This window comes from Clupea harengus, chromosome 20, assembly GCF_900700415.2.
Source record: "Clupea harengus chromosome 20, Ch_v2.0.2, whole genome shotgun sequence".
NCBI classification, from domain to species: Eukaryota; Metazoa; Chordata; class Actinopteri; order Clupeiformes; family Clupeidae; genus Clupea; species Clupea harengus.
The window spans coordinates 26,245,548-26,266,588 of NC_045171.1; the positions used below are offsets into that span (position 1 = coordinate 26,245,548).

Here is a 21,041-nt window from a genome sequence, read left to right on the forward strand (position 1 = left end):
GAGAAATCCAAACCGTGATTCTGATATGATCATTTCTTCCATTTCAGTAGAGGGGAACTGTTCCAAATATGTTCTAAATATTTTTGTAAAAGGAATCACTTCATAATTTATCACCATCTGGCTAGAGCCTGATAGTTGTTCTGTTGACAGAGCAAAGCGATCCACTTAAAAAGGTCTCGATGCATCCAGAGCAGATTGTGTCATACCCTTCAGTCTAATCCAATGCATTGCTTCGTTGTTTCCCCAGTTACAAACCTATCGTGGAGTTCATTGACACCCAGTTTGAGGCCTACCTTCAGGAGGAGCTCAAGATCAAGCGCACCCTCCACAGCTACCACGACACACGTGTCCACGCCTGCCTCTACTTCATCGCCCCCACGGGACACTCGCTCAAGTCTCTGGATCTTGTCACCATGAAGAAGCTGGACAGCAAGGTGAGTAGTAGTTCAGTGAGAGCACGTCCATAGCGTTGTGCTGAGGTGGCCTTTTTAGGGCTGTGTGAACAGGCAGAACGTTATACTCCGTTATCCTTCAAATTGGTTTGCTATGGTCCAGTATGTTTAGATGCCTTCTGTTCCCTTCACAAAAGAAAATGGAAAGTCAATTTGGAGCCTCGTGAAATTGGTTTGCTGTGGAAGATCTTAAAGGTCAGAGTGGTGCTGGCCAACTGGAAGGCATTTGGTGTGGCTCATAAACTCTGATAGTGGCATCAAGGCAGGGCTTTAATGTGCTGCAGGACCCTTCACACAGTTGAGCTGCACCACTATGCTTGAATGGTTCTGCTGTGCAGTGTGTTGTTCAACCTCCCGATCCTTCCTAAGGGTCTGTTTGCAGAGACTCTGTGGAGCTGAACCAAGCGCCATCCTACCTCTCCGTAGAGCAGCTGTGCCCACTGGCAGCCTGTCCTAATACAATGAAGCTAAAAATACCAAAAAAGCCCTCCTGTGTACACAGACCACACATCTACACAGGCATCAGCCTCCGGATGCCCCCCATCACCAGCTACTCGCCTCTTCAGGGGGCCTGCAGAGCAGTGGGTGGGTGGGTGGTGTGTGTGTGTGTGTGTGTGTGTGGGTGGGTGGGTGGGTGGGTGGTGTGTGGAAATCAGCCTTTCTTTGAAACGCTTGTGTGGGTGGGAAGGTCCACTGTACGAGAGTCAAGCTTCAAGAGGGAAATGTGTGCTAGATTGGATTCCAGTTCTATAGATAGCATCCGTACTAGTTATCTCATTTGCAGGCCATGTGTGCACTGCTCGAACACCACTATGAGGTTATTTATTGCGTAGAAGTCCTCTTGTCCTGTTCTGTAAAATCTGAAATTGAAGAACTCCAGTAAGAGGTGCACGCCCCTCCGCCGTTTAAACCTCTGTGATTATTTCATATTATATAATGCAACCAAAGCAGTAGTGATGGATAGGAAGAATTGTAGCCATGCTAGCACATTACTGACTCAATCCTTCCTCCCACCCTGGCTCTTCGACTGGCTCCTTGACTGGGTGGAGTGGAAAACAGTGTTTTCCTTGAGTCACAAGCATCCCTCGAGGGGTTCTACTTAGAGTTATGAAAGAGGCAAATGTTTTGGATTTAATTTCCAAGTGATATTTTAGTGAGCTAGATCATTCAGTGAGGCATGAGGAGAATCTCAGGGTCTATTTATATCGGGGCCGGGCCAGATGTTCTCTCCAGCCTTCTCTGAGACGCTCACATTCATGTTTTTAATGGCCTGCCTGCAAGTCAGTGAATGTGCACAGCCTGCCACACGGAAGTGACACCCCACCTTAAATCCCGATCAGTTTGAGTAAGTAGTGTGTACAGGGTAGAAATTGGAGATGTGTTTGACTTCAGTTACTCTACGTAAACAGAATTCTTGTCTTTGTGTTTGGACTGGCAGCCTCCAAAAAGCATGCTGATCAAAGGCGGAGCAACTCATTCTGGTTCTCTAAAGAATACAAATACTTCCACTGATGGAACTTCGAGTTTCCAAAAATCCTGTGCACTACAGCCCTTCATCCATCTGTTCATATTTATGGGACCTGCTCAAGTGTCAACGAATGCACCTCACATGTCAACAAACAAGCACAATGCATAGAAGACACAAGAACAATCGTGTCAAGTTTTATGCTTCCGATTGATGTCATCGTTGAAGGCCCAGAAGCACTGCACTTCACTGCACCTTCAGTAGTGCAAGGAATGTTGATTACTCTGAAGGAACTCTGTCTGTCTGTTACCATCCTCTTCTGATGTTCATTAATAAAACACATGATTAAATGTACTTTAGGGTTTTAAAGTCAGAAATAAATTCCACTAACTAAAAAAAGAAACGCACAAATGATGCCTGGATATTTGTGTGTGTTTTAGATGGGTTTTACTGGTTATTACATGTTTGAATTCAATAGTGACACGGATGTGTTTCACGTTCCCCCCCATTCACAAAATCTTTTGAGATCAATTTCTATTGGATGTCAATGACATGAAACTGTTCTCTCTAGGTCAACATCATCCCTATCATTGCCAAATCGGATGCCATTTCCAAGAGTGAGCTCACCAAATTTAAGATCAAGATCACAAGCGAACTGGTCAGCAATGGAGTTCAGATTTACCAATTCCCCACAGACGACGAGACCGTGGCTGAGATCAACTCCACCATGAATGTAAGACGCTCTTATTTATTATACTATCTTAATGCGCTTGTCTAGCATTTCATAGCCACAGGGCTTATCAAATCTATGGTTCTTTTAATATAGTATTGCAATAAGTCATTCAGTTAACGGCAGTGATCACTGAGTTTGTATGGCGGATATCAGTGTCTTGAATGGGCCAGGCACCATCTGGCGTCCACTTCTCCTGCTGTGGCCCTCAGTCAGGAAATGGCACCACAAAGAGAGAGGAATGCAGTGGGAATCATTCTCACTCCAGGAAGTGTTCTGTGTGGGAAAGCCCTCAACTGGGCCCCAATCCTGTGTGTGTGTGTGTGTGTGTGTGTGTGTGTGTGTGTGTGTGTGTGTGTGTGTGTGTGTGTGTGTGTGTGGCTGCTCCATGAGCCGAAGCATGAATGGACACAGACAGAGCTGTGGAATCAATCAGTTCCTCGAGGCCCTGCGTCTCCATACTGTACTGCTAATCTAACACAAGGTCATGAGCCTGGGAAGCACAAGCACAAGCACAGCACAGGAGCCTCAGGCCTCCAGAAGATGTATTATTAGCGTTTCTGCTCAGCTGGTGTGTGTGTGTGTGTGTGTGGGCTGTCATTGAGCCTGGCACACACACGACACCAACTTCCTCTCTGGGGAAAGAAGTTCCTTGTGCCCGTATCTCATCAGCGGTTGTGTGGGGGCCGTGTGTGCAGTCGCATGGTGAGAATGAGGAGATGGCACTGACTTCCTGCAATCTCCTATCAACAGAAACAACTCTACGAACGGTGTACATGTTTTACTATAAGAGTCTTTGTGAGAAAGAGGCTGTTAAAGTCAATGGGTCACTCCTCTTAGATAATGTTTAATGAAAGTGGCTGACAAGGTCATCGTGTCTCATGTACTTCCTGATCTCAACATTCCTCTGGCAGATATCGCGTGTGTGTGTGTGTGTGTGTGTGTGTGTGTGTGTGTGTGTGTGTGTGTGTGTGTGTGTGTGTGTGTGTGTGTGTGTGTGTGTGTGTGTGTGTGTGTGTGTGTGTGTGTGTGTGTGTGTGTGTGTGTGTGTGTGTGTGTGTGTGTGTGTGTGTGTGTGGGGGTCTGGTCTCTCTCTCTCTCTCTCTGAGTCCGTGTCTTTGTTTCCTCCAGGGCCATTTGCCGTTCGCTGTGGTGGGCAGCACTGAGGAAGTGAAGATCGGGAACAAGATGGTGAAAGCGAGGCAGTATCCCTGGGGGACGGTGCAGGGTAAGCAGTGCTCACGTCCTGGAGAGGAAATGAGGCGCTTGCCTCCCACCCTCTGACCATGACCCCGGGCCCCGCACTCTCACACTAACTATGGCAGGCTGGTTCCTCTCTGACCATGACCTCCTGCTCCGCACTCTCACACTAACTATGGCAGGCTGGTTCCTCTCTGACCATGACCTCCTGCTCCACACTCTCACACTAACTATGAGAGGCTGGTTCCTCTCTGACCATGACCTCGGGCCCCGCACTCTCATACTAACTATGAGAGGCTGGTTCCTCTCTGACCATGACCCCGGGCCCCGCACTCTCACACTAACTATGGCAGGCTGGTTCCTCTCCCAAAGAGGAGCCGGAGCTGTCATATCTTTGAAACCGTGTCCCCTGCGTTCACTCCCTCCCTCTCCAAGCTCACTCATGTCAAAGGCTCTTCCTGCGACAGCATTGCTTCATTGACTGAGTGAGTGCCACATAAATAGATCAACTCCTGACTCTGTTACATGTGAATGCATTGATTTTAAAGATTCATTCAGTGTGTCAACATGGAAACACCGTTAGAACAGAACGGAACCGATATCCCCCACCCCTATGGCACGCCTATGGCAGATGGCTGATGCCGTGTCCCTTCCTGGACTGTAATGGATCCAGGTCAGTGCTAGAACAGGACCAGATAAGGCACAGAACTGACCCCGATTCATCTCGCCCTGTTCAACTGGAACATTTTAAGAACAGAAACAATTGCCTGAGTCATTGCTCTCAAAGATGAGGCTGCTTTGCCCTCGTTTCTCTCTCTCTCTCTCTCTCTCTCTCCCCCCCCATCTCTCTCTCTCTTTTTTTCTCTCTCTCTCTCTCTCTCTCTCTCTTTTTCTCTCTCTCTCTCTCTCTCTCTCTCGTTTCACTCTATCCGTATTCAGTGCACGTAGCGTACTGGGGGTGTGTGTTCTCTCTGAGACCAGGCTAGCCGTAGCTCCATGGAGCAGAAATCCAATAGTGATGGCCTGGGGTGCTTTCTGTCATCGTGCAGTGGCTCCTTTTCAGTGAACACATGCTGCCATGGGGCTGTGCACGTGGGTCCAACACACACCGCTCTCTCCCTCTAGTGTTCTGTGCACGTGGGTCCAACACACACCGGTCTCTCCCTCTAGTGTTCTGTGCACGTGGGTCCAACACACACCGGTCTCTCCCTCTAGTGTTCTGTGCACGTGGGTCCAACACACACCGCTCTCTCCCTCTAGTGTTCTGTGCACGTGGGTCCAACACACACCGGTCTCTCCCTCTAGTGTTCTGTGCACGTGGGTCCAACACACACCGGTCTCTCCCTCTAGTGTTCTGTGCACGTGGGTCCAACACACACAGGTCTCTCCCTCTAGTGTTCTGTGCACGTGGGTCCAACACACACCGGTCTCTCCCTCTAGTGTTCTGTGCACGTGGGTCCAACACACACCGCTCTCTCCCTCTAGTGTTCTGTGCACGTGGGTCCAACACACACCGGTCTCTCCCTCTAGTGTTCTGTCCAAGTAAAGTCATGAACACACACCGGTCTCTCCCTCTAGTGTTCTGTGCACGTGGGTCCAACACACACCGGTCTCTCCCTCTAGTGTTCTGTGCACGTGGGTCCAACACACACCGGTCTCTCCCTCTAGTGTTCTGTGCACGTGGGTCCAACACACACCGCTCTCTCCCTCTAGTGTTCTGTGCACGTGGGTCCAACACACACCGGTCTCTCCCTCTAGTGTTCTGTGCACGTGGGTCCAACACACACCGCTCTCTCCCTCTAGTGTTCTGTGCACGTGGGTCCAACACACACCGCTCTCTCCCTCTAGTGTTCTGTCCAAGTCATGAACACACACAGGTCTCTCCCTCTAGTGTTCTGTCCAAGTCAAGTCATGAACACAGGTCTCTCCCTCTAGTGTTCTGTCCAAGTCATGAACACACACCGGTCTCTCCCTCTAGTGTTCTGTCCAAGTCATGAACACACACAGGTCTCTCCCTCTAGTGTTCTGTCCAAGTCAAGTCATGAACACCGGTCTCTCCCTCTAGTGTTCTGTCCAAGTCTAGAACACACACAGGTCTCTCCCTCTAGTGTTCTGTCCAAGTCAAGTCTAGAACACACACAGGTCTCTCCCTCTAGTGTTCTGTCCAAGTAAAGTCAAGAACACACACAGGTCTCTCCCTCTAGTGTTCTGTCCAAGTCAAGGCTAGAACATTTTTGGAGGGCCTGTGGGTGGACACTGTCTCAGTCTCCCAATCAATCACTGATTGGATGAGCATAAAGCAGGACTGCGCCCCTCCAAATAAACTCTGTGTGTGCGAGTTCGAAACCACTGATAATAAAGAGAAGAACCACACTCACACTCTTACTCATTTATCAAAAGCACTAAGTCATCTTCAGCACCTTCAGATCCGGATACGCTTTAAAAGGGTTACCAGAACTTGTAGTTATGAGTTTATAGTTCATTGTCTGTGCACTTGCCTAAAGGCAAAGCCCTGTGTAAGTAGCCCTGTGGTGTTGTTGCCGTTGGCAGTGGAGAATGAGAATCACTGTGACTTCGTGAAGCTGAGGGAGATGTTGGTCCGGGTGAACATGGAGGATCTGAGGGAGCAGACGCACACACGCCACTACGAGCTCTACCGCCGATGCAAGCTGGAGGAGATGGGCTTCAAAGACACCGACCCCGACTGCAAACCCTTCAGGTGAGGGTCCCAGCCAACATTCATTATATGTCACACCCTTCAGGTGAGGGTCCCAGCCAACAGTCATTATATGTCACACCCTTCAGGTGAGGGTCCCAGCCAACAGTCATTATAGTGAAACTGCTCTCTGTAGACCCTACCTTTGGGAGCATAGGCTCACTGCAGCATCTCGGATGTGTTCTTGAACAGTACAGTCTCATACTACTGCTATGAGTGTTTGTGTGAAGTTGGGGAAGCTCACAGAACGGTATGACTTTGGCTCGTGTTGACTGTGTGTGTGTGTCCTTGCCGTCCTCTCCGTTCTGCAGTCTGCAGGAGACCTACGAGGCCAAGAGGAACGAGTTCATGGGGGAGCTTCAGAAGAAGGAGGAGGAGATGCGGCAGATGTTCGTGCAGCGAGTGAAGGAGAAGGAGTCTGAGCTGAAGGAGGCAGAGAAGGAGGTCAGTGTGGAAGTCTCTGGAAGTCTCTGGAGGCTGCAGCGGCTGTTTCAGGTTTCAGCCAGGACTCTGAGCTACATTCTGTCTCCCTCTGCTGAGGGTGTGGGTGTATGTAGTATTGAGAATGATTCCAGAATTCAGACCATAAATACTGACTGACTTACTGACTGAGGGTGTGGGTGTATGTAGTATTGAGAATGATTCCACAATTCAGACCATAAATACTGACTGATTGACCACGAATAAAGCCAATCTTGGTGATCTTAATTATGTATTGCAATGGTGCTAGGTGGATTGGAAACACATGATATTAGTAAAACTGATTGAACAAAATGGCAGGACTTAACCTTTGTTAACTCTTCCTATATGCAATGGAAATCTAACGGAAGCAACCTCTCTGTGCAGCTGCATGAGAAGTTTGACCGCCTGAAGAAGCTGCACCAGGATGAGAAGAAGAAGTTGGAGGACAAAAGGAAGTCTCTGGATGATGAGCTCAACAATTTCAAGCAGAAGAGGACTGCTGCTGACCTCCTGCAGTCCCAGGCCCAGCAGGCAGGGGGCTCCACCACACTCAAGAGGGATAAAGAGAGGAAAAAGTAAGTCAAGCGCTCCTTCTCTTGCCTCTGCCACACATTCACTCTCACTGAGCTGGATCAAACACACATGTAGACAGCTGGATCAAAGACACCTTTAGACAGCTGGATCAAACACACATGTAGACAGCTGGATCAAACACACATGTAGACAGCTGGATCAAACACGCATATAGACAGCTGGATCAAACACACATTCACTCTTACTGAGCTGGATCAAACACACACTCACTCTTACTGAGCTGGAGCTGCTCTCATCAGTAACTACATATCTGACCACACCGTTAGACAGCTGGATCAAACACACCTTTAGACAGCTGGATCAAACACACCTTTAGACAGCTGGATCAAACACACATGTAGACAGCTGGATCAAACACACATGTAGACAGCTGGATCAAAGACACCTTTAGACAGCTGGATCAAACACACATGTAGACAGCTGGATCAAACACACATGTAGACAGCTGGATCAAACACACATGTAGACAGCTGGATCAAACACACATGTAGACAGCTGGATCAAACACACATGTAGACAGCTGGATCAAACACACATGTAGACAGCTGGATCAAACACACATATAGACAGCTGGGTCAAACACACATTCACTCTCACTGAGCTGGATCAAACACACATGTAGACAGCTGGATCAAACACACATGTAGACAGCTGGATCAAACACACATTCACTCTTACTGAGCTGGAGCTGCTCTCATCAGTAACCACATATCTGACCACACATTTAGACAGCTGGATCAAACACACCTTTAGACAGCTGGATCAAACACACATGTAGACAGCTGGATCAAACACACATGTAGACAGCTGGATCAAACACTCACTCACTCTCACTGAGCTGGAGCTGCTCTCATCAGTAACCACATATCTGATGGCACATAATTCAGTTGAATTAGTTGTTTCCAGTACTGGAAAAGAAGATGGGTATTTTAACTAGTTTTATAAAGATCTACTATACACCACTTATCAAAGAATAAGATTGAGAGATTTATGGCATTAAGTGTACTGTGATATCATGACTGATATAAAATTGCCATTGCACAAACAATTGTAAAATAGATATTACTATAATTACAGCTTTTAAACCACTCACTGACACTAGTAAAGACGATCAATAAAGCTTGCTTACACCTCCATTTGTTTTTTTACACTCCCACCACCCTACTGATGGGTGCGTCTAACTATGCTACAGACTGTGGGGCTAATGCTACTAATGTTGGGTGGCCAGAAAGAGTAGCTGATGCTAAACAATGCCAAGATGAAAGAGCGCTTCCATTCATTATGCTCTGCCAGGAATCTGATTGGAACTTCTGCAAGTTCTACTTCATCACATAAGCACCACTTTGGGGTAGACAAAAACCAATGTTGTTAGTGAAATATTAAGGGATGACAGAGAGAGATTTATAATCAACATCGTCTCAGAGCTGATCTGCCAGAGTGTTTGGATCGGTCAGTATCTGTAGATGTTCCCTGGATGATCTCCGTGCAGACTGATGTCTTGCTTTGTGCATCACGTGCAAACAGTGGTTACATTTTTGCTGATTGTTTTGATGCTAACCGTTTTCTAATCATGTTGGTAATCACTGCTGATTGTGTATTCAAGCTGATTTGACTCCAACACCTGACCAAGGAAGACACTTGCACTGAGAAGGTTCTTTTTTTTTTTTAAATTTCATTTATTTTATCCTCCTTCTTTCCCAGTTCTGTCATTCCCTACTGTTTCTCCTCTCAGCCTCCTCCAGTTTTCCGGGCGGGCGGATATATTTCCCTTCCCCCACTGTGCACAACCCCACTCTCTCTATATGTGATGTCTGAAGGTTACGGATCAAACACTAGATAGATAATGCTCTTAGCATAAAGCTGCATCCATCCTTTCCCTGTTCTGAAACACCAAGAATATTTAAAAAGTACATTCCACCTTTTTTTCAGTGACTATAAGGCAAGAGCATCGTCCCATCAGACCCGTAGTGTTTGAGATGTAACATACATATATGTGAACAGAGTATATGTGTATGTGTACAACATGTATGTGTATGTATGTATGTATGTATGTGTGTGTCACCTGTCTTGCCCATGCTGTTTTCCAGTTAACTCTTCACCTGCTCCCTGCATGCTGCATGACAACCTCTTACCTGGTAAGGCTGCTGGGGTTACCCAGTGTTCAAAAGCATCAGGCCAACATTCCTCTGGGCATAGTACCACATGTCCAAGTACTTATCTGGTTGGGACTTATGTGGTTGACCACAATCATGGCATTTACTGAATCTGAATGTAATACCAGTGACCCAACCCATACTGTACACTGTGACGGTGACAGCCGTGACCATGACGATCACTGCCAGATATGTGGCCTGCCCCTCCTCTGTATGTAGAGAATGCATGCCATCTGTTCATGCCATAGTCAGGCAGGGCAGATTAAGATAGTCGTCATGCTGGCCTGTGCCAAGGACACAGTTCTGGTGTCAGTTTCTCACTGGGCCATCCCTCGCTAGTCATGCTGGCCTGTGCCAAGGACACAGTTCTGGTGTCAGTTTATCACTGGGCTATCCCTCACTAGTCATGCTGCGCCTGTGCCAAGGACACAGTTCTAGTGTCAGTTTCTCACTGGGCCATCCCTCACTAGTCATGCTGGCCTGTGCCAAGGACACAGTTCTGGTGTCAGTTTCTCACTGGGCCATCCCTCACTAGTCATGCTGGCCTGTGCCAAGGAGACAGTTCTAGAGTTAATTTTTCTCACTGGGCCATCCCTCATTATTCCATCTGTGCCCTCAAATCCACAACAGTGTGCGGTTGTGTGCCCTGGGCCTGTCCTCCCGTGACGGCACACTGCAGGCCATTCATGGGTCTGCTCCCACAGTAGCATCATCACACTGGTGTGGTGCCCCCTTCAGATAATGCTGCTGTTCATGATGGACCAGGCCCCTGCCAACCTCCCCCCCCCCTCCTCCCCAGTCTGCGCGTGAAGGCAAGCTAAATGTGCCCGGGGTTAAGCTATCCTCATTGATCTGGCCGGAGCAGGGTCGGGGGTGGTCGGGGGAACGTGACATCTGCTCCGCACTCTGGTCTCCAGCCGCGGCCTCGTGCCCCGTATCAGCTCCATCAGAAGGGATCCACTGTGTCTGTGGCCCTGATATGCTCTAATGGTTTGGCAGGAAGTGAGCACTCCTGATAGCGGACAGAGCTGGGGCACTAAAATGGAGCAGAAGGCTTTCTCAGCCCTTTAAACGTGTCAGTCAAGAAGTGATCCAACTACTGTGATGTGCTACAGAGGTCATAGGGGTGTGGACATTGTGCTGGAATGTCTGTGTGGGATAACACACTTTTCCCCTTGTTTGCCTCACTCCGTGCAAAAGCACCTGGTGTTGTAATGCATGCCTATGACTAACATGAGCAAGGCCTTGATCTTTGTAACCTTTTATGTGTGTACATACATGTGTATTAGTGTTGCTGTTATCCAAAGGGAACAATAATCCTCCTTCTCTTTTTGCAGTTCAGGATTCCTGTAAAAGTGCTCCTTCAGCCCGCTGTGAAAGAGTTTACACCCCATATCTCCTGAGCCATGCTGTCCTTTGTGCCCCATCCCCCCCATCCCCCTCTGCCCCCCCTGCCCCCCTCCTGCCCCTGCTGGATCCCCATATATGTGAATGGAACCCTTAACTCAAATGCATTTCTTTTTATATTGTACAGTTGTCTCTGAAGAGCCAGTCAGCCCCACCCATCCTTCCAAAGAGTAGTTAGCATTTGTAACTGTGTGTTTATTGTGTTGTGGCCAGGGCCTCTAGACCTGCATGATTGAGTGTGTTCTAACCTTAACGTGAACATGTGAACACCGTGAACAGGCAGGCTAAATGAGGACAAACATCAGCTGTAGATCCGACATTACCCTGTCACCCTGTCAGACTGGGCTGTTAAGGCATCAGCATAGTAAAGGAAGGTAATGACAAGATTCCTTATTACAGCACCTAAGGGTAGCATGTACAAAGAGAAGACCAGAGGTCCAAGCACTTAGCCTTGGGGAACTCCATAACTTACTTTTGTATGACTGGATGATTCATTGTGGACATGTGCAAACTGAAGATGGTTAGAAAGGTAAGACATAAGCCAAGATAGGGCACATGCTTTGATAACAACATGGTGTTCAAGTGTCTGTAGTAAAATATGATGATCTATAGAGTCGAAAGCAGCACTTAGGTCTAGAAGAACCGGTACTGAAATGTTTCCATGATCAGATGCAATGAGTAGATCAGGCCAATTCAGTGCTGCGATAGGCTCTAAAGCCAGATCGGAGCACTTATTGGATGTTGTTTGGATGTCTGCTATTACTGAATGTTTGGGATGTTTAGATGTTTGCTATTACTTTTTCAAGTATTTTTTGACAGGAACGGGAGGTTGGCCTGTAAGTAGCCAGGTTATCAAGGTTAGGTTCTTTGAGAGATGGTTTGATTACTGCTATTTGGAATGAATGTGGTACGTATCCTGAAACCCCCTAGGGAGTTGTTAATGACTTTAAGTAGTGTAGTGTCTCATTTAATTACAGGCGGTGCGTGTTTAAATAGTTCTGTAGGCATGTGGTCTTGTAAGCACACTGATGATTTAGACGAGAATATCCGGGGAGTGGGTTCAGGAAGGTCAATAGGTGTAAAGGATTCTAGGAGTACACTAGACTTCAGGGTTACAGAGGTATTCACAGGGCTTCGTGCGAGAACTACAGGGTCATGGAGGGGGAGGAGACAGATTTTTTTCTCCTGAAAAAGGTCATAAAATGCTACTGCTACAAGTTATAGGAACAACGTGTTTTCTTTTGTTAGTCTAGACTCTTGACTTGACCCTCCTCAACAAAATGCTACCTGGTCTACAGTTTGACCACAAGGGGGCAAAAAAGAGACCCTCTCTCACAACAACAGGAACAACAACAGTAGATTTCCCCAGAAAGTTCATGTTTTATGGTGTGCTTTAATCTATGTTTGAAGTAAAAGTTTGATTCAAGTTTTGCAATGGATGACAGACATGTAGGCTAACTTACTCTCGTGTGAAAGAAAAAAATCCCACCCCTGTTATAATAGATATTCTTGGGGCAACCCTTTTTGGTCACTACGAGGCGCTAACGCGTACAGGAAACAGGCACAGCCATATGCACACACCGTGTATTACCCCTCTCTGTATAGAAAGTAAACAGGGATTTGTCTGTATCGTAAAATAAATATGTCGACAACGACGGGTGGTGGAGAGTTTGGGAACCCCCTGCGGAAATTCAAGCTCGTTTTCTTAGGCGAGCAAAGTGGTAAGATTCCTCAGTTTATAAGATGGTTTGCAATTGAGTGATTTGTTTCATTGGATGCTCGACGATAACGTAGCCACTAAGGCCGACAAGACAGGCCGATCCAAAGATGCTCACCACAGCAAACTAATGTCAGCTAACAAGTACACCATACCCGATGTCAGTGAAGTGACATGTATACACTAAGGTTCAAATGAGGTGGATACTCTTGACAATATTGAACAAATTATATTTTGTGTCTGGTGGCTCCCTGTCTAGCCATCTCTCTTCGCACTAACAGATGACATCAGCTAGCTACCTAACGTTAGCAACCTTATACCCTGCTGTTATAAGATATCATAGCTAGCTATCCACCCTGATATTGAATACGTTGCTAAGCTGGAAGCTAGCTAGGCAAGAGCTGAGAATGGACGTTGTATCTAAATACAAATGTATTCACAATTACACTTGAGTGCTTAGCGAAAAGGTTGTTATCCTCAAGAATTCATTTGGGTAATATCATGTGTATTTAAATCGCTAGTCCGGCACGTTATTGTGTGTGGTGTTCAACGTTATACGGTTAACGTTGGCTTTATATAATAGCTGTCGGCTTTGGCTAGCTAGCGTAGTCGGCTTGCAAGCCAGAGGAAGTCAAGTCTAGCCAAACAATTCCTTCTGTGTATGTAAGTAATACTGTGTGTCATATTTCATTGGATGCGAGCCACATTGTGTGTTATCAGACAGCTTAGATGTAATGTATAGTGTATTGTCAAAATGTATTTGGCAATATAAATGATTTTGACCCAGGTAGCCCGTTAGCCGGCTAACTTATATGATTGAGGCTAGTGGTAGCGATGGCTACCTAGCTCAACTAGGATCTAGTTGACCATCTAACGTTAGCTATCTGTCCTTCCATATCGACCCACATTCGCCACGAAAGCTACAGAGACATATATTCCTCGATTGTAGCTATATTGTTGTTTTTGTTACAGCAAATATGTCATCTAGTCGATGCAGTTGTAAATGCAAGTTTAATTTGTAGCCAGTATAACGATTTCCCCATCAAGTTAGCTATCCTAGCTCACATCCATTATGTGAGGATTCTGGCACCACCCTTGTTGCCAACTCAGCGATCAGAGTTCAGCAGGCTCTGATGAACAGTCATCCTAATCTAACCCTTTTACTTCATCAACGTGGCCAAAACAGATTACTAACATGATTGATTTGTTTATTGACTCGATGTGTTGCTCATTGCCATAAATTGTCTTTGCAGTGGGGAAGACCTCACTCATCACCAGGTTTATGTACGACAGCTTTGACAATACATATCAGGTAAGCGAAACCTTTCATCAGGAAAGAGATGAAACAGCTGAAACCAATAGGGAGCACTGACAATGCTGTTTTGATGTTCTTGAGAGTCTTGTCATGGATAGCAGCCACACATGACAATGAAAACTAGAGTATGGCATCTTGCCATCGCAAGGTATTGATTCTGGGCCTAGAATTAGGTTACATACTGAAGGTGTATATTGCCTTTATGATATTTTTTTTCTCACAGGCAACAATTGGAATAGACTTTCTATCAAAAACGATGTACCTGGAAGATCGTACGGTAGGCATGTTTCTTCAACCTAACCTGACTCCTTCATATTTGAAGCATCTTTACCATTGCTAGTTTTCTGGTAGTTGGCACTTCACCTTAGTTCATCATCTCATCTCATCAGCTGATATTTCAATCAAACGCAGAAGTGTGATGCATTTTTAGAGTTTGGTTTTATTTTGTTGCTTTTTAGAAGATGTTTTAGTCGTTTGTCTCTCGTCACCTCATTAGACGTGCATTTTGATTTCTCCCCACACTGCATTGGCACACTGCCGTTCTGTTTTTCTTTTCTGTTCTTTAAGTTGGTTGTTTTTCTGTTCATCCCCCACTCCCATTCTGCTGTTGTTGGCTGGGTCCCATTGGGCCCACACTGATGTGGTCACAGATTCGTCTCCAGCTGTGGGACACTGCAGGGCAGGAGCGCTTCCGCAGCCTTATCCCCAGCTACATCCGAGACTCAGCCGCTGCTGTGGTGGTCTATGACATCGCAAGTAGGTATCGCCACCGGCTCCCACCTGCTTGGCACCGCTGCCCTGCACCATGTGGCCGATGGGGTGTGAGCTGGAGGCGGTTGCAGGAAGGGCCGCGTTCATAGGGCTGTCTTGAACACTTTGGCCAGCGCTTGCGTTCACCTTGGCATCTCTGAATGGGGAAATCTGCGACTACCACTGAAGGGCTTGAGAATTTTCAGAGCCCTTAGATATTTCCCCAGAGAAGGTGGACGTCTGTGTTTGACTAATGTACGTTCAAGTATGTCTACTCAATGAATGTGGCCCCTGCAGTGACGCTTGAGGGCAGGAATAGGGAGGCGCTTTCAGATAAAGGCTTTCTGGTGTGAGTCACCAACACAGCAGGCTGTCTCATCTCTGTCGATCAAGGGATTTTGAGCCAACGTTAATAACTTCATATTGGGCTTTCCAGAACATTCTAGAATTTATGACTGCCTCTGTTGCCTTTATCCGAGACCACCTCCCTCATTTCTGGATGGGTGATCTTTTGTGCTGCCTCTTTGCAACTCCTTTAAGTCTTTGTTCGTTCTCTATTTCTCTCCTCCACCTCCATGTCTGTCTTTTCTCACTCTCGCACCCTCTCCTCTCCTCCATGTTGCTCCCTTGTTCTCTCTCTCCCTCTGTCTCTCCCCCTCTCTCTCCCTCTCTCTCCCTCTGTCTCTCCCTCTGTCTCTCCCTCTGTCTGCATGGATCTTCAGGTTCGTCTCCAGCTCTGGGACACTGCTGGTCAGGAGCGCTTCCGTAGCCTCATCCCGAGCTACATTCGTGACTCCACCATCGCTGTGGTGGTCTATGACATCACCAGTGAGTCAGGCTGCTAGGGTCAACCCCAGGGTGCTATGGGATAGGCCCCCGTGAGGACCATGCACCAGAGAGGGAGTAGTTAGTTCAGGTGTTATAGATGGGTGGAGGGGTACCTGATCATGGGCTTTGTGCTTTAACTAAAGTACTGTTGAACTTTTCTTCACTAACAGTGTGCTTACTCTGTGTGATTCAAAACCTGGGTTTGAAATGCTGTGTTTGAGATTCATGCTTGTAAACACACGTGCAGATATAAAGAAATAACACTTTTACAATATACCATGTCCATAAGCATTTCTTTTTTGTCACCTATTGACCTCGTTCTCTTCTGCAGACTTAAATTCATTCCAGCAGACCTCAAAGTGGATTGATGATGTCAGAACAGAGCGGGGGAGTGATGTCATCATCATGTTAGTTGGCAACAAGACAGACTTGGCTGATAAAAGGTACAGTTCTGTAGAACATGGGGAAAGTGGAGAGTAGACATGGGTCCACATCACGGAAGAGAAAATGCCATTTCATACCAGTGCAATGTTCAGAGGCATGCCTCATATTTGGTTTAGTTCTGTTCTACCATTTTGTTTTATTTGATTCAAACCCTCATAACGTATTTCTACAGTTTATCATTTCACTTGTGATTTCCTTGTTTGTTAAGTTTCTTGGTTAAGTCTTTGGTTTCTTTATCCCCATTTTGATTTAGATTTATGTTTGTTTCCCCATTTTTGTTTTGTTCCCACCTCTACTTTGAATATGTTCCCCACCCCAACTCCACCCCATCCACGCCTGTCTTGCCCTCCACCCTCCACCCTCCACCCTCCACCCTCCACCCCCCCATGGGCAATGGCAGGCAAGTGTCAGTAGAGGCTGCGGAGAGGAAAGCTCGGGAGCTCAATGTGATGTACATAGAGACCAGCGCCAAGGCTGGCTATAACGTCAAGCAGGTGGGCCTTCAAGTGATGCTGTGATAACTGTCCTCGGTCTGTGTCCTCAGTCTCATAAGAAATGGAGCCTCTTTGTGGCTGCGCTCCTTAAGGGTGAAATATGAACGTGTGCATCTGTGTGTTGTTTCTCTGCTCTGATTGTCATGTCTTAAAGAACAGGAGGAGTGAGTGCTGCTGTCCTCCTCCAACAGCAGTGCTTCCTGTCCTCTCTCTCTCTCTCTCCACCTTCTCTTGAAAGTCTGTGCCCCTTCCGGCTGTACTAACACTGACATTTCTCTAAAGGGCTAGCACATTTTCTGAGTTATTCTTACTTCTCCTTCTCTTTCTTTCTTTCTCTCTCTCTCTCTCTCTCTCTGTTTCCTGTCGTCTCTCATGCTCCGTTTCTTCTCCTTGGTGCCTCTGTGGGTTCTCTCTCTGTCTTCGTTCCTCTCTGCTTTGGCCCGAGTAGACAGATCACCACTGAGGAAGGCGAGCAGAGAGCTAAGGAACTGAATGTCATGTTCATTGAGACCAGCGCAAAGACTGGCTACAATGTCAAACAGGTAGAGATGCTCCTTTAAAGACAGGGCAGACCCTTCCTTTTGCGCCACCATCCCCACCCTGAGACTCCGCCACCACACCTTGCCATTTCTGTTTCTCTTTTCTTTCCCCCCTCCCTTTGCCAGTGACCTTTCTTCTCTGTTTAACGCAGTCACACGAGGGGAGTGTGTGAGCCCCTCATGCTTGTGTGTGCACTGTAAATGTGTTGTCTCGTACCTGTGGCTTTTTTCTTAATAATTGAATTGTTTTCTGGCTTCAATCAAACTTAAGCAAGCAAATGCCCCCCAGTGAACTTCCAGTGTAATAGTTGACCATCGTCTCCTATAAGTCCCATCCCAAGTCTGGGTTTGAATGAAGCTAGTAGTTGTTGTACCTTAGTGTGTGTTTGCTCATCACTCTGTGTGGCCTGAGTGTCCAGTAATGGCGCTTCAGCTACTGTGTTTCTGTCTGTGTTCCTGATTCACATACCTTTGCTTTGCCTTAATGCCTGCCTGCTTTCCTTCACAATATTGTATAAGTAGCATTTTGTCAAGAAAAAAGACAAAATCCACAAGAGTTGCTCATCAGTGTCCAATATGAACTGGCAGTCAAAGATGCTGTAAGCAAATGAGAGGCTAGTCAGTGTCATACTTGCTTCACTGCAACCCATTTCACTGTTTCACTGTTTCTCTTCAGCTGTTCCGTCGTGTGGCCGCGGCCTTGCCTGGCATGGACAGCACACCGGAGAAGAGCAAAGAGGACAGTATCCTTTCACAGACGGCATGCTGCTTCTCTCTGAGAATGCAGAACACCTCAAAATTCAGATTCCTCCAAATTGCATTGTGCAATGTTAATTACTGTTGCTGTAGTACTGTGTGATGAGTGTTTTCTTCCAGTGAGCTTCAGATGTAAGGTGATGCAGAACTGGTATAACCTGAGTATCTTGTGTCAGTGAATCAGGGCTTTTGGGAGTAGTGTTTTTCTGACGTAAGAGTGTACGTACGATGTGGATATTTTTTGAAGGTAGGGTGTGTTTAACTTGTTTTGCCGAAGAGAGCCGTATGGGAGTGAGATGCCCAAGATCTTTGTTGCACCTGTAGGGTTTTTAGACTGAAAACACCAAACTAAACCAATTCCCATGGCTCTGATTTCAACGGGGACTCAATAAATGTTCAGGAACCCCAAATCGGCATGGGTTTGCATTAAGGATCCATTATCAAACATGAATGCAGTAGGTAACATTAATGCAGCTTTAACTACTGCTGTATCACTTAGTGATTATGAGGAACTGCATGGTGGACGCTAGCTACTGCTTTTAACCTCATTACATCCTTAACCCCTCCCTCCCCAGTGATTGACATCAAACTGGAGAAGCCCCCGGAGCTGCCAGTGACCGAGAGCAGCTGCTCCTGCTAGTGCCCACCTCACCCACCTCGCCCACCTCACCCACCTCGCCCACCTCGCCCACCTGGCCCCCCAGCAGTCCTGCCTCCTCCCCACCAACAGCTTGTCTCTCAGTGGCCACTCGCTCCACTCCTGGCTCGGCGCCATTAGATGGAGAAACGTTTTTTTTCTTCCCCCTCGCCCCTCCCTCCCTCCCACTCCCTCAACTCAGTGATTTTTCGGAGTGTCCGTGTGGATGTGCTATAACGCTGTATTTAAAAAAAAGAAAAAGGTTATCTTCAGAAAATATTAGTCATGGATTAAAAAAAAAGACAAAAAAAATAATCTAACACAGCGTAGGTGAAATGCTAAAGTGTTCCGATTTTTCATCAATTCCACTGCATGGCGTTCTATAGGATTGCAGACTGACATAGCTCACTGCTCTTAGGTTCCTGCACCTTTTTGGAGCATTGGTGGTGTCACACTCGTTGTTGTGAAGTCATTTTCTTTTCCAGTTATTTCAGGGGTAGGTGAAGGTCCCGTGTTGATGCCTTTGCTTTTTATTTCAGCGGATTGTTACCGTAAGGGAGAAGAAGAGAAGGCTTATAGATGCTGAGAGATTGCAAACAACTGTTACTGATGCCCATCTTTGTTGGTCAGCTGTTCATGCGAAAATAGGAACCCAGTGCAATAGACAAGGGGATGTTTTAGTAACTTGGAAGAATCAATACATCAATACGTCATCAATACTCCTGCAGTTGAGTTCAGAAATGGTTTAAGGGACCAGAGATTAGTCAAGACTCTTTTAATCCAGGACTGTCATGAATAGCCAAAGAACATATACATGTGGTCAAACCTCTGCAAGCAAGCCAGTTCCATTTATCAATAATGTGTTGAGGATTGATCAAGACAAAATGTACAATATAGTTAGAATGAATAAAGCATTCATCTGCATTTAATCAAAAAAGGGACAGTTACTCTGAAAACAATACTGTAGTATATCTAGCTTAGAACTATCCTCTATACTTTTCTGTCTCTTATTCACCACACGGTCTGAAAATGAACTAGTGGACTACAGAGGATGTCCACTAACCCCCACTTAAATATGTAACTGTGAACCTCCCATTTAACCAGTGGCTCTTTGAAGCAAGTTGTAACTCAAGCGGTCTGTCTGACATGCGGACAGGCAGATGGCAGCATTGGAGTGACCATGCAGGTGTGCCCTGTTCGACACCCATTGACTGCCAGTTATTAGTGTTTCATTTGTACTGTTCACTTTTTTTGTACACCGTTGTAGGAACAGCATGCAAGACCTGAAGGTGGATGACAGTATAAATGCCTTGCGACCTTAATTTTTTGTTTTTAAAAAAATGATAATTGTTACACTAAATCAAGTCATGATGAATTGGTGTTTTAAGGGCCTGTTGAATTGCTTTGATCTGAGGATGTTGTTTTTTGCTGAGCAGATATTCAAAGTTCTTCATATGCAGCATTAGGCTTCAGTGTGGGAAAGAAAAACAAGCAAGAAATAACAAGAGTAGTTTGACATTTGTTGCTTTTGCTTGTATAAGACTGTTTGGTTTTAAATGTCTTAATTTATTTATTTTTATTTGACTAGCAACAGATGACAACATTGTACGCTTGACCAAAATGACGTAGATGGTGGCAGGTAGAAAAAGTGATCAGTTATTTATTCATTGCGTGTCTGCTTGGATACTGTATCTGGAGGAGAAGGGTCTGATTATATTGTCATTTTCTTGTCACTATGGTTACACGGATTAGGGAAGTGTCCCTACATTAATGGTAGTCATTGTCACATTTACAAACATTAGTCTGAAGCGTCACGTACACCCCACTGCACCACAACACTCTCTCTCACAAAATGACACACATCTGATTATAACCACTGCTGTTGTGAACATCCAAGCAACATGAATACTCATTACTATCCTCTATAGCTGATTTGATGACTTAAAAAAAATGTAAAGTATTCAACTACATCGAACAAGTCTCTCAACACTTGTCACTGACTGACTCAGCTGTGTGCTAATCTGAACTGTGTATTTGAAATATGCTGTCTACTAGTGTTTAGCAAAGTTTGTGTGAATAATGTACTATTATTCTCTGCTGTAAAAAAGTAAAGTTAAAGAAACACCGAAGTGTATCACATGAAATAAAGATATTTCACCAAACGCTAATGTATCTTCCTCACCTAAAGAACTATGGAACTGTCTTTCTTCACACAATGCAGCAATCCTAAATTTCCTTCGGGATTAATAAAGTATCCATCTATCTATCTATCTATCAATTTGTATCCACTTGTTCGATAATGGCAGTGGATAGAAATTATAGGTCTTCTAGTATACTCGTTTTATGTAAGGAAGCATGTGTATAGGAAGCATGCAAAGAGGT

The 21,041-nt window shown here is 45.9% G+C and overlaps 2 protein-coding genes across 7 annotated transcripts; both read left to right on the top strand.

Moving 5' to 3' along the window:
* Window positions 1–235: 235 nt before the first annotated feature.
* Window positions 236–9,752, top strand: LOC116225168 (septin-6-like). Of its 3 annotated transcripts, none has more exons than XM_031587054.2 (7): window positions 237–434; window positions 2,489–2,650; window positions 3,779–3,875; window positions 6,398–6,566; window positions 6,875–7,007; window positions 7,410–7,600; window positions 9,707–9,752. In XM_031587054.2, the coding sequence occupies exons 1-7, from the start codon at window positions 414–416 to the stop codon at window positions 9,708–9,710; spliced, it is 777 nt and encodes a 258-aa protein (XP_031442914.1). In that variant the 5' UTR covers window positions 237–413; the 3' UTR covers window positions 9,711–9,752. The 3 variants fall into 3 exon arrangements, with proteins under 3 accessions (XP_031442915.1, XP_031442914.1, XP_031442913.1); XM_031587053.2 differs by lacking the exon at window positions 9,707–9,752 and adding an exon at window positions 9,223–9,288; XM_031587055.2 differs by lacking the exon at window positions 9,707–9,752 and having other exon boundaries at window positions 236–434; window positions 7,410–7,744.
* Window positions 9,753–12,605: 2,853 nt separating this feature from the next.
* rab41 (RAB41, member RAS oncogene family) lies at window positions 12,606–20,821 on the top strand. 4 transcript variants are annotated; one of them, XM_031587061.2, is made up of 8 exons: window positions 12,606–12,900; window positions 14,150–14,208; window positions 14,435–14,488; window positions 15,684–15,789; window positions 16,121–16,232; window positions 17,176–17,269; window positions 17,943–18,009; window positions 18,598–20,821. In XM_031587061.2, the coding sequence occupies exons 1-8, from the start codon at window positions 12,822–12,824 to the stop codon at window positions 18,660–18,662; spliced, it is 636 nt and encodes a 211-aa protein (XP_031442921.1). In that variant the 5' UTR covers window positions 12,606–12,821; the 3' UTR covers window positions 18,663–20,821. The 4 variants fall into 4 exon arrangements, with proteins under 4 accessions (XP_031442921.1, XP_012697586.1, XP_031442922.1 ...); XM_012842132.3 differs by lacking the exons at window positions 15,684–15,789; window positions 17,176–17,269 and adding exons at window positions 14,862–14,967; window positions 16,634–16,727 and having other exon boundaries at window positions 12,619–12,900; XM_031587060.2 differs by lacking the exon at window positions 17,176–17,269 and adding an exon at window positions 16,634–16,727 and having other exon boundaries at window positions 12,620–12,900.
* Window positions 20,822–21,041: the final 220 nt, after the last annotated feature.

Coding starts and splice junctions, on each gene's coding strand:
- LOC116225168 (XM_031587055.2), top strand. CDS start 414: ATGAAGAAGCTGGACAGCAAG. Junction 2,651..3,778: donor AGATCAACTCCACCATGAAT/GTAAGACGCTCT, acceptor TGTTTCCTCCAG/GGCCATTTGCCGTTCGCTGT. Junction 6,567..6,874: donor CCCGACTGCAAACCCTTCAG/GTGAGGGTCCCA, acceptor TCCGTTCTGCAG/TCTGCAGGAGACCTACGAGG.
- rab41 (XM_031587061.2), top strand. CDS start 12,822: ATGTCGACAACGACGGGTGGTGGAGAGTTTGGGAACCCCCTGCGGAAA. Junction 14,209..14,434: donor GCTTTGACAATACATATCAG/GTAAGCGAAACC, acceptor TTTTTCTCACAG/GCAACAATTGGAATAGACTT. Junction 15,790..16,120: donor GGTGGTCTATGACATCACCA/GTGAGTCAGGCT, acceptor TCTCTTCTGCAG/ACTTAAATTCATTCCAGCAG.